A 12,453-nucleotide genomic window follows, 5' to 3' on the forward strand; every position below is an offset into this window, starting at 1 on the left:
ATAACTCTAGCTGGTTACGCATCAACTATTTTGTCTGGCTTACTCTGTTTATGCAATTACTGGCTTTTTTTCACATCTGAATAAGAAATAAATATCTTACAGGTGGATCACCTGTGGTTTACTGAGAATATAATCTTCAATCTTATAAGAGACAAACTATGATTGTAAGACACACTGTAAAGTGAAGGGTCAGAAAAAAAAGCAAGCCTGTTAGATTTGTTTACCCAAGTGCTTAACTCTTTCTTTTGTTTGAGTTTGGTGAAAACTGCTGGGTTTAGATGCTGAGTGAAGGAGTAAACTCTCTGTTTTTTCTATCACTCAGTCTCCTCTTTTTACCTTTATTTTGTACATCTTACTTGTTAACACGAGTCTCTTTTAATAAATAAAAAGAGGGATTTTGTATAATCTATTGAAACAAAACTGCATCACCGTCGCTTTTGCTTGATGGTCCTGTACTGTAGCATTTAAACAAGTCAGTGATAAAATAATGGTTTTATGTATTATTACTCTTTTTTTCTCTCCTTTGAGCCAATTCATCTGTCATACAGAAACTATGAGTATTGCTCCAGTTTTCTGACAGGATGTGCTGAGTACAAAGCAGCTGGGGAAACAATGAACCTCCTGCATGAATGGTATTTTGTGGAAAGTTTCCTGAGATAAATGGGATCGAAAGGGCTGCTGCTTTGGCTGTCCCAGGGGCAGGGGTCTCCTTCGCTTCCTGCTCTGCAAGGTCAACTATCCTCCCAGAAACAGTAAAGGCCTGCTGGCGTATGGCTGGGGTCTTTCTGTGCATAGTGCTCCGGCTGCAACAGAGGATCTGAGAGGAAGGAGGTTAGAATTGAGTTGTTCCTTAATCTCGCTCCTGTAGCTGGGGCTTGAGCCTGCACTTCTTGTGGTGGCACAGCAGCCCAAGCTGTGAGCAGCTCTCGATTCTACATGCTGGGATGCACATGCTGAAGTGACTGCTTGCTCTAAGCAAGTTCTCACCCTCCTGGCTTCCCAGCTGCCTGTCTGACTCGGGGGAGGACGCTCTGTTTTACTGTTTCTCTTGCAAGGCACTGCACGCCAGGTAAGGATGTAGACATTGCCTCAGGGATTTAATAGCATCTTCCCCAAGTTTCTGGTAAAAATAATTTGCTTTACAGAAAGGAGGCTCATATTGTTCTTGAGTTTTTCTCCTCTTGGTCCTGCCTAAGTGAACAGGAAGGAAATGGGTGTTGCTTGGGCAAAACCAGTGCAGCAGCCAGGCTTTCCCTTCTGTTTGTAAGTTCTTACACATACAGGTCAGGTGTGAGTGAGGGAACAGCAAACTGGGCAGCAGAGTTCTGCAGCTTTCCTTGCTTGAGTACAGTGTAAGGCAGGGGCAGCAGTAGCTTTTGCTTAGAGGGTTGTGCTCTGCCTGCCACCTCATTGTTTGAATTAACAGAACAGGACCCTGTTTCTAAGCAGATCTGTGTGCAGTCCTCCCAGTGTATCGATCATAAGACACAGGCTGCTCTCTGTCTGGCCTGAGCCTGGCTCCCAGCAGTGGGTGTTAGGAGTGCACAGATGCAGCTGGTTGGAGCAAATTCCTGTTAGGTGCATAGCTTCTAACCACATGATCTCTATTAAACTGTTTATTTGTGGTGGATGCTTATCAAGCAGTGTCCTGTGCTGTGCTAACCATAGAAACAAGAGTCCTTGCAGTGGAAGGGAAATGCCTGTACAGCTGGGAGAGGAAGGTTTTATCGTCTCTGGCTGTGAGAGATAGAAGAGAAAGGGGTGCAGTGATAAATCACTCGGAAAGGCAGGATGGGAGAGGGATCTCTGTGTGGCTGAGGGATAGGACAGCTGCAGACGAAGGCCTCTGCTAGGCAGTGTCCTTGTAGCGTACAGCTTAGGGTACACAGAGCACGCTGCTGCTTCTGCAACAGGGGAGCAGAAGCGAGGAGGCTATGCCAGATGCCCTCCTGGAGTAATAAAGCACTGGCACCAAGGGCTGAGGTCACTTCTGCTTGAGTCAAATTCCTGATGGGCCCAGGTAGGGTGGGTATCCATATCCTCTGATAAGATAAAGTTTCTTTAAAAAGGGTGGAGTGAGGTGTTCTGCTGTTTTTTTTTCTTGACACGAACACCTACCTGGCTACGCCAACCAGCCAACAGCACCAATGCTGCAAGTTTCCTCTTCTGAAAGCCTTTTGTCCCTGAGCTATGCTTCCATGAGTTCTCCAGCTCAACTACAGTACAACCTATACAAACTATATATTACACTAAAATATACATTAGCAAGTTATGTCCATAGGGGGAAAAAAACAACCCACACTATCAAACAGCCCAACCCCTTCACTTTGCTTATTATCTTAATACACAAATTATCATGGGATTAAACTACCAGAAATCAACATTGTAACTCTGTATGGGCAGTTACAGCAGCCTCTGGTGTGGCTGAGAGTCACCTGAGCTGAGGTTCCAGCTCAGCTTGGCTGAATAAATGAACACAGTCAAATTCACATCATTAAATACTTTGTTGTATGTCTTGACTGTATTTACCTGTAGTACAGACTCTTGGCTGGTTCCCACAATTGCTGAGGGCCCAGGCTCCTGAGTGGAAACCCTCAGGGCACCCAGGCAAAGAGTGTGGCACAGCCTGGGCCATGTACCCTGGCTCCCAGACTAAACACCAAGCCTGCATGTCATTTCTGAGGTACCAGAGCCAGTTTGGAGAGTATGAACCAACTGTGCAGCTGCCACAATCTGTAACTTCCGTAGACAAAACTCTATATAGTCAAGACATTTTGATTTTTCTCCTTCCAGCTCTGAAAAAGCATGCAGAACATCCAAAGGAAAAAGCCCAACCAGTTTTCAGAGACAGCATTCCTATGGAACTGAATCACTTCAGAGGCACATACTGGTTTTAAGTAAGGTGCTATATTAAAGGAAAAGTAAAGCTTTTTCTGCTGTCCTTTTATAAACTGATCAATCCAGCGCCAGTATTTGTTATGCTGTTACTTTAAACAGGCCAAAACCAACCCAACCCAACCTACCAACCCAACCTTCCGAACGGGCACAGAGCCCTCGCTCTCTGCACGGATCCCTGTAGCTGTCCGTGTTCTCTGTGTAAAACACCAGAACCCTCCCCACTGCCCCATCAAACCCAGCCACACACAAAAAAATACAATGACACCAGCTCTTTAAAAACAACTGTATCTCAATGAACTATTTCAAAACTAGAGGGCTTCCCCATAACCACCTACAGTTGTGACTCAGTAGAATATGTCACCATTTACTGTGTTGGTTTTTAAGTTAAGTGTACCTTTCAACCTCCACGTCTGCGCCATGGAAAGCCACAAAACCTTCTGGCACTGATGCTGCAGCTTCTTTTTGGATTTTTTTGGAGGCTGTGTAAGTAACAGCCTTTCTCTGCTGTCGCAGCTGCCCCATCTTGTAACTCAAACAGGAAATAGTAAAATATGAATGAGCTTTTGAAATTATTCTGTTAAATAAAATGAATACTATTATAAGAAAACCATGGGGAGAGGTGTTTTGCACTGACAAAACCATTCAGATAGATATAGCTAGCTATAAACAAAGGGAGTTGACCAGTCTGAAAACTGATCAGCTCTTCCTTTATTGTTTAACACTGGCTGAAAGGAAGTAATTACAATTGTGCAATCCCAAAGTCTCACTTTGTCCACTAAAAGCTGAGGGAAATGAAATAAATCAGTCTAGAAATGCAATCAGCTGCTAAGCTACTGCAAACAAATTTGAAGTCAAATAATTTTGCCTCCTCCAGACTTTTGCTCTCTGGCACTGTTTCTGCTGCCCTGAAAAGCAAAAGCTCCCACCACTGTCTCCAGAGCCCATTGGTTGATTTTTCCCATTTTCTTTACCACCTGCCAGTACCTTTTGCCCTGACCTAATGCAGCCACACAGCAGGAATGGGCTTTATAGCTGGGATCAACCCTTTGGTCACAGCTCTGACGTTCTCTGTAGCCTGGCACTGATCTGCTTCTAAAAGGCAGATGATAGTTTGTTGTATAGCGTATCTCTCAGTGAAAGGCTTTTCCTCTTGGTTGTGAACCAGTCCACACCTCCTAAACAGCGTTTGTAAGCCCTTGTGCTGTCCTTCACACTCAGTGCAAATCTTCTGACCAGCACCAGGACATTTTCTTACAGATTCAACCTCCAACTACAGAGCAAAAGTCTGCCACACATTAAACAGAGGCTGAGAGTCAAGTCTACCACGACCTCCCAAAGGCTCAGGGCGATAAAGCTTTAATCAGCTCCAGCCAAGACTTAATGTCTGGCAAACAAAATGTTCTGGAAAATGACGTGCCTTCTATAAACACATTTTTCTGGCAGGTATGTGCTGTTGTTTTAAAACCCGGAGAGACTGACTCAGCTTGGCCTCTGCAGCAGCTAAGGGAATGCAATGGGTGGAGCAGAGGGTGGGAAATAAGGGAGTGGAGAGAATGGCATGCAAAAACAAAAGCCAGAGAGGCAGAGCTGAGCCCCATGTAGCCTCCTGTGCCAGTGTGCAGAGCCTGTGCTGTTAACCAGAGGTTTACAGAAAGTTTATGTACATATTACCCACCTCTTTCAGTCTGTTTTTCACACAGAGGCACTTTCCAACCCGTCTCTTGTGGGCAGGAGGCTGTCAGTACTCGTGACAAATCTCAGTAGCACGTTCCTGCCCGACAGGCGGCATTTTTGCTTCTCCTTGGCAATGCAATCTATCATGACTCCTCAGATGTCCTTGGGCTTCCCTGGCACACTGAACATGATGAATAAGCCCAGGCAGTCCCATCCCACCAGGCAGAACTTCTCACACCTGCTCATGTTTTGGAAGCACTTGTCTGCCAGCACGGCTTCCCGGCAGCAGTTGTCCAACACCTCAGTGGGGCGTCTTCACTACGGACCAGCTCAGCCAGCAGCAGAGCCTGTACAGCAGTCTGAAGTTTGACTTACTTGTCAGCTCCAGACAGAGTCCAGATCCAGTCCAAGAGGAGGACTGCTGCTTGCTCATTTTGCTGCTTGTGATACATTCTTCCGCTCCCTTTTCCGTGCAGAAGCTGATGAATTTGACCAAAAAGATCTTGCTCAACATGTTTGTGGCTGGCTGGAATTTGCTTTGAGGATCCACACGGCCAAGATAGTCCATCACCCTTTGAGATGCATGGACCACACCCTGACTGTAGGCTTTACTGATTATTAGAATTTCAGCCTTGTTCTCCAGGTTGTTACCATGTGAGACCTTCTGGTCCATTTTCTGTGCAGAAGGAGGCTGTTTCCTCATGCAGACCACTTTAGGGAAGCCCCTTTCCTTTGCAGCAAGGGCTCTGTAGGTGCTCGGCTCAGCCAGACCCATTAAGGATGCATAAGGTTAGCTGCCATCTTCCAGATGAAGGCCGTGGCAGCAGCAGAGCTGAGCTCTGCCAGCAGGCTGCCCTCTTACTGGGCAGACGGGCTTTCCCCTGGGTGTTTTTCTCTGCAGCTGACTGAGCAGCAACCAGCCCAGCTGGCCCAGTAACTTTCACGCTGACTGAATTAATCTGTTCTCATTTTCCTTATTGTTAATTCCAGCACCATTTCTTTAGCTGATGTTGCCTCGTTCCAGTCTGATCTTCTCTCTGCTGATCTCCTTTCTAGGACTATTACAGAGAAGCTATTTTATTTGCACTAGATGTTTCCTGGAGATGAAACAACAGTTTTCTTTTAATCCCTCAGAAAAGGGTATGCATCCGTACCTGAGGACTTCTACAGGATACTCAAAACGACACGGTGGTCTGTTTTGATGGGCCCTTTGTCTGTATCCCAATATTAACTGCCACTACTGTCAGTAGCATTATCTGTGCCAGGGCAATGTACGTGGACTCATTTGGGCTTTCAACTCAACTGAGAAGCCCATGCTGTTCCTCCTTTTAACTGCATTATCTCAGGGAAGCTTGGAGCACAAGCTTGACTATCAAATACAGCTACAAACAAGCAAGACTCCTTACCTTAAAAATCCAGCCTCCCTTTCTAGGAAAGTTGAAACATGTTATCACTGCAGTCAGTCCTGTTCAGCTCTGGATGTTGTTGGTATCAAAGGTTTCTTCATCAGCCCAGAATCACAGAATCACAGAATCACCAGGTTGGAAAGGACCCACTGGATCATCGAGTCCAACCATTCCTAACACTCCCTAAACCATGTCCATAAGCACTTCATCCACCCGTTCCTTAAACACCTCCAGGGAAGGCGACTCGACCACCTCCCTGGGCAGCCTGTTCCAGTGCCCGATGACTCTTTCTGTGAAGAATTTTTTTCTGATATCCAGCCTGAACCTCCCCTGGTGGAGCTTCAGGCCATTCCCTCTTGTCCTGTCCCCTGTCACTTGGGAGAAGAGGCCAGCTCCCTCCTCTCCACAACCTCCTTTTAGGTAGTTGTAGAGAGTAATAAGGTCTCCCCTCAGCCTCCTCTTCTCCAGGCTAAACAACCCCATCTCTCTCAGCCGCTCCTCGTAAGACTTGTTCTCCAGCCCCTTCACCTGGGATCATTCTCAAGCTACAGGCTCTGCCCTGCCGAATGCTGCCCTTGCTCCTCCTTTTCACCTTGAATGAGTGGCAAAAGCAATGAGGGTCTCTCTCTCTCTTTGCTCTCTTTCCTCTCACTGTTAAAAACATTTTCATTTCATCTCTTTCTCCTGCATACAGATGTTTGTGTGCTCCTGCCACCCCCAGAGAAACACCACCTCAGTTGCATGGGCTGGTCAATCCTGCTGCTGCCCTCAGCTCCTCCTCTTGAAGAAACACTTGTCCTTCACATTACGTGTCTTTTCTTCCACAGGTCTTCAAATAGTGTCAACAGCCCACCTCCATCCCTTCATGACCTTCTCACAGCTAGGAGTATGGGCACGCTGCTGCTTCTCCTGTTGTTATCTCTGACCGTAACTCTAATTCCCTTTCTATTCCTTTCCCCAACACCTCATGCTCTCTCTTCCTGACCACTGCTCCAAATCTACTGGCAAATCAGCAGGTCTTCCTTTTCAGGTGCTTCAAAGTTGAAGTTATCCTCATCAGTTGGAGGAAGATAAAGGGGCTCAGTAGGAAATACTCTTGCCACAAAAAAAAAGTCAAAACACTAAGGTGAAGCATAAAGTTTGTATTAAGCATTAACAACAACAAAGCAATGTAAGGTGTAAACAGCATGCAGGTCGGGCAGCAACTTCTCCCCTAAAGGGAAAGCCAAGATACAACAATACCTAGTGGATGGGAATCAGATGAGTAATTCCAGGTTATTCCAGTTTACTCCTCCATTCCTAAGAATACGTGTAACTTAAGTGAACAGACAAAAGCTCTGTTTAGTGTCTATAAGTTCCTGACTGATGCAAATCTACCTTTTCCTCATCATTGTCAATAAACAAACAACAAATGTTCATTATAAGCTTAGGTTTCAAAGCATTTATCCTCAGTGTTCCCACTAAAATGTTGTTCTGGTGAACATAAACCCATAGAAATGTAGGTCATGAGTGGAGTTCTGCATTCTCTGTTCCGCTATCTGGGCTACAATGGGCAAAACACTTTGGGCAAAAACACAATGGGCAAAAAACATCACTTTTTCTTGCACGCCAGCAACAACATACAGTCTGGAAGCTCAACTCCTGTCGGCGAAGTAGGTGCAGCTCTTGTGACTGCTGAGGGCTGTGAGGGTATGGGGACAGGGACAACCCGGGGGACCAGAGACACGGTTGTCCCTTATGCAAGAAGGGCCAGAACTGGTCCTTCTTTTGGTGCACAGTAAGGACTTGCTGAGGGGCATACACCAAGCAATGGGGGAGCGTGTTCTCATCACACCATACTGAACAACTCAAGATGGTTCAAGTCTGGATCCCAGAAACAAGTAAAACTACTTGGGGTAGTTTTTTCTTAGCTGTTGGTTAAGTCTGTCTGCAGGTACCATCAACAAACAAACTAATGAATCCACAAAACACGTATGATTTTGCCCTTTCTCCCTCGTGCCTTTTAAATAGAACACAACGAGCTTTCTAGGAAAATAAAAAGGGAAAAAAGAAGACATATTAAAAATTAACCAGCTTCCAGAAGCACTTGGTATTTTCCACAGATTTTATTGGATTTCACATGGCAATACACAGGAGTTACGTTGCCCTCTTCACACATGCACAAATTAAAATACCCCAATGGTATCAATTGTGTGCACATGCACACATGAACTTTCTGACTTTATCACTTGCTTTCGTATTCCACCTCATGAAACAACCAAGGTTCATATGACAGACAGCTTCGAAGGGACAACCTGGTTTCCAACCAGTTCGGAGCAGAATGCTACTTAGATTGGACTTGAAATAAACCATCATCTGCTGCTGTTGATACACTTGCCAATAGCACTGGATGTAAAAGAAATTGGAAAGTTTGTGCCTATCTCAGCACATAATCACGCCTCACTATCCCTCTCTTTTTTTCCCCCATGAATATCCAGTCGTTCACTAGTCAGCGTCTACTGAGAGCGAATCTGGAGGAATACTTCTGCCCAGAAGCCTGCACCATGTCTTCCCAGTTCTTCTGCAGCATTTGGGAGTGCAGGGCCTTAAGCCCAACTTACATGTAACTACAACAGTATTGCAGAGTATTCACAGAAAGTAAGCCCTGAACTCACATCCCAAGCACCTGCATCCTGGAGCTGATGGCAGGCGTTACACAATGTGGTATTTCTGCTCAAATTAAATAGCTCAAACTCCCCCAAGCCTGCAGAAGAAGAAACAACAGGTGGCAAATTATTTGTGGACATTACTTAGTCAGGAATTCTGAATAAAGCATCAGTTATGGTCTGCTTGTAGACAAACCGTAAACAGCACAAACTATTTCATGTATACATTACGGATTGTTTGCCTGGCTCCAGTTACTACAGAGAAAATGGCAGCACTTGATATTACAAGGAACACAACCGGTCCACATTAACATTTTCATCTTGGTATATAAATAATAGCCTATGCTGCACATCCTTCAAAGAGCTGGGCTGGTAATAGTGTATCAGGTTACAATAACATAATGATAGACTATGTCTCAAATCTACCCCAACATCTGATGGGAGCTCTCTGGAAGCCCCTGAGAGAACCTTTCTTCCTTTCCTAACTTTGGTAATAGTGTTCCAGATACCCACAAAGTCAGCACAAATCTAACATCCTGTGCACCACACCAGCCACGTGTCAGAAATGGTTGCACTTCCAGCAAGAAGAGTGATGAAATGAGTGAAACACGGCTTGGTAAAGCAACACACCATCGCAAGGAACAATTCCAGCTGTGCTTTTTTTTTGCCTTTACAAAGCAAAGAAGCTTCATACCACTGTGCTAAAATACATGCAACGTTCAACACCATACGAATCGAACACTGTAACAAACTGAGTTACATTTTTTGTTTGCTTTTGGCTAGGACACCTTGCAATACCAAAAGGCTGACAAAAGATTTCCGCTGTCTAGTTAGGATGATTAAAATCTGATGATCTTCGAAAGCGGAGGAGCTGTGCTTTAACAAGATAAAATGATGAGCAACGTGTTTGATAGTTTAGAGGAAAAGTCCTACCTTAGGTTTAATATCATGAAATAAAATATTTCCTATACATTTCACTATATAACTTTATTCTTTTTGCAACTACACCATCTTTACGTTAGTCACAGCACAGAAATATCCCTTCCATATGCAGGGAGTACTCTCAACTTTAAGGAAACTTTTTTATGTCACAGAAGTGTTAATAACCTTGTTTGAACGTTAAAACTACTGCTGTTGGGAACAAGAAAGATGACGTTTTAAACGTGCAGTTTCCATACCAGTCACTGCTAGAAGAAACATGCTTTATAATTCTCTCATCCCAAATGGAAGATCATTAAACTGTGCACTTAGTAAAAAGCAATGAAAGCAAACAGTTCCAAAGGTCAGCCTGCCTTTTCCAGTAACCAGCTGGCATGCAAACTGGGCACAATCTTCTTTACAACCTTCTCCCTTTCCCCCACATCTCAAATTTTCCAACGCTTTGTCTCACAAAATTTAAAATTTTGCTTCTGTATGTACTTCATAGATTTTTTTTTTTCTATAAAACAGTATAAAAATAAGAGCAATTGTCAAGAGCTACTGGGGAGTTTAAGCAGGGCATGGATGACTAAAATCCTACATTGGATACCGTAGGAAGGGCAGAACTGGTATTAGTGCTGAACAAATGCACTTGAAAAAGAGCAGTAATGTCTTTTTTCAGCTGAGAGCCTAGAGAAAGCCGATGCACGGTATCTACAAGACACAATATTTCTACCTAACTTCTCCTGTTATTTTGAAACAGTACAAAGGATTATCTGAGTTCATGAATAAGCAAAAGGAGCACTATGATAGCACATAAATTTAAATGCAACACTCTGAAACATACCACCAGATTGTACATTAAATATAGCAAAAACAATTACCATTCACCAGTGTCTGTTTCTTATGGCAACTTTATAGTAGGCACCTTTTTTAATTTCCTCTCTTGTTTTTTAAAATTTTCCATACCCCAATATTACTTCTAACAAACAGAAGCAAGAGCAATGTAATGTACATGATCTGCTGCCCATCACATATCATGATGACGTTTCTTGCACATAGGTAAGTGAGCTTTTTTCTGTGCCTGGTGGTTACTGTCACACGTTGGAGTCCTCGTCTGTTATACTGGTGCTAGGAGAGCGAGTCGTAAAGTCTTTAAACATTTCATCTTCTTTCAGCATGTGCTAGAAAGGAAAGGAGGGAAGAACCAAGGTTCATGTCCTTGCAACTGAAGTCAAACCCCTGGGATGGTCCAGTCCTGCGCTCAGCAGCAAACACTGCCGTCAGTCCTGCCAGCCACCACGTTGTTCTGTTGAGGACATTTTTCCTGCATGCTGGTTCCTGACCAGCTCACAGCTCAGCCCCCTTTTTCTGCCTGCCCAAACAGCTGGGGGAGCGTAGGCAAGGGGTGGGCTTCAACCCAGAACACACACCGCGACCCTTAGTTGGCAACTGAATGCCGAAGGGCAACTTATTGGCCTAGAGCTGGGTGCCACATCCTCTGCCTTCCCTGGAGTGTGGGAAGTCAGCAAGGAGAGCTGGCAACCACAGGCCACCACTCCTAGCCAGGCGAACCTCCTGGCCAGGATAGGCAGGTATCTTTCTGAACTGTTAATTTCTCTTTTCCTTTCCGTCCCTGTACAAAAATCAAGTGACCTCAACTGACCCCTGGTTCTGCTGAGGCTACACTATATCCATAATCTGCACAGTATTTTAGATACTTCAGCCCTCACAGACAACTGGTGCTTCACTCTGTCCAAACACAAGGTCCTACTATGCACTGAAATTGGTTAAAGCAATTGCCTCCAAAACTACAAAATGCAGATGCTTGACAGAGACAGCAACAGCAAAGAAAAGTTGTACTTAGTGTATTTGCATTAAATAGCATTGCTGTTTAATACTAGCAACTGCCAAGGGATTTCTACCCATCTTAGGAAAGCAGAGATCTTATTCCACAGACCCCACTTTTAAGTCTTACTGTCAAGTTGTTGATGCCTTCAGAAAATGCTCCTATTTGCCTCACTGTCCCTTCTGAATCTTCCATCTACAAAAAACAGATAAAGAATAATGAATCAATAATAAATTCACAACACATTTCACAACAGAGTGGCAATTAAGTGCAGCACATAATGGAACTGCTTGATTACACCCATTATGGTCAGAGCAAGAGAGGAGCATGCCCTGTTGGGAGAGGACAGTTACACCAGAGCAGGTCCTAAAGATGCTGAATTTACAGCCTGAATCTCTTTGGGCCGAGACTTCTTTGTTACTAATGCTGTGTGACTGCAAGAAATCAGGACCTTCATGGGCCAAAGAAAAAGGAAGGTTTCCCTGGGAAAAGGAAGGGTTTTCACTGAATCTGTCAGCACAGTCAAGGACTCCAGACTGCTAGAACTGGCCTACCTGCTCCAGCCTGTCTAAATCATCATCATCGTATACTCGGATATCCAGACCAGGCTTAAAACCTTTCTTCGACCCACTTCCAGGTGCTCTCCCCAGCTCCATAGGACATACATACTCTTCCACATCATCTTGCTTCTTCTTTCTCAGGCTCCCAAAGTTGCTGAAGGCAAGTTTCTTTGGCTTACAAGTAAAGAGAAAATTCACAAAAAGTTAGAGAATAAGCGAAGAATTAACAGATCTCTTGATCTCGCATTGGTGTTTCAATGATAAAGGGTCAAAACCCCATTGCTCTCCTAAGCAAAGATCTTCTGAATAGCTGCATTTCACGATAATTGTATTTGAAAGAACAAGATGTGTATCCTCATCCTACCACTGTTAAGAGAACACCATTTAGAGGATCTCAAATGAGGTAACGATCCCACTGTATTAAACCGTGAACATATCAACATTAAGAGGCAGTTTCCCTCCCAAATATCTTATAGTACAGTCATTAGAACAACACAAAAGAG

The 12,453-nt window shown here is 44.3% G+C and overlaps 2 protein-coding genes across 19 annotated transcripts in view; both read right to left on the reverse strand.

The window, feature by feature from the left end:
- Nucleotides 1–390: 390 nt before the first annotated feature.
- On the reverse strand, nucleotides 391–7,920 carry REP15 (RAB15 effector protein). The gene is given in 4 exon segments (XM_054060219.1): nucleotides 391–4,605; nucleotides 4,608–4,881; nucleotides 4,884–4,984; nucleotides 4,987–7,920. Coding segments are annotated over 4 exon segments (798 nt in total). The 5' UTR covers nucleotides 5,348–7,920; the 3' UTR covers nucleotides 391–4,543.
- A 1,685-nt stretch (nucleotides 7,921–9,605) lies between these two features.
- The window catches only part of PPFIBP1 (PPFIA binding protein 1), a 112,411-nt gene continuing 109,563 nt past the window's right edge, over nucleotides 9,606–12,453 (reverse strand). For all 18 annotated transcript variants that reach the window (XM_054060085.1, XM_054060062.1, XM_054060056.1 and 15 more), the window contains 3 exons: nucleotides 11,945–12,124; nucleotides 11,520–11,585; nucleotides 9,606–10,725 (listed from right to left, as the gene is read on the reverse strand). In XM_054060085.1, the coding sequence (XP_053916060.1) occupies nucleotides 10,639–10,725; nucleotides 11,520–11,585; nucleotides 11,945–12,124 (333 nt within the window). In that variant the 3' untranslated portion in view covers nucleotides 9,606–10,638. The remainder of the gene's footprint in view (nucleotides 10,726–11,519; nucleotides 11,586–11,944; nucleotides 12,125–12,453) is intronic.

This window comes from Cuculus canorus, chromosome 1 (genome assembly GCF_017976375.1).
Source record: "Cuculus canorus isolate bCucCan1 chromosome 1, bCucCan1.pri, whole genome shotgun sequence".
In the NCBI taxonomy this organism is placed as follows: domain Eukaryota; kingdom Metazoa; phylum Chordata; class Aves; order Cuculiformes; family Cuculidae; genus Cuculus; species Cuculus canorus.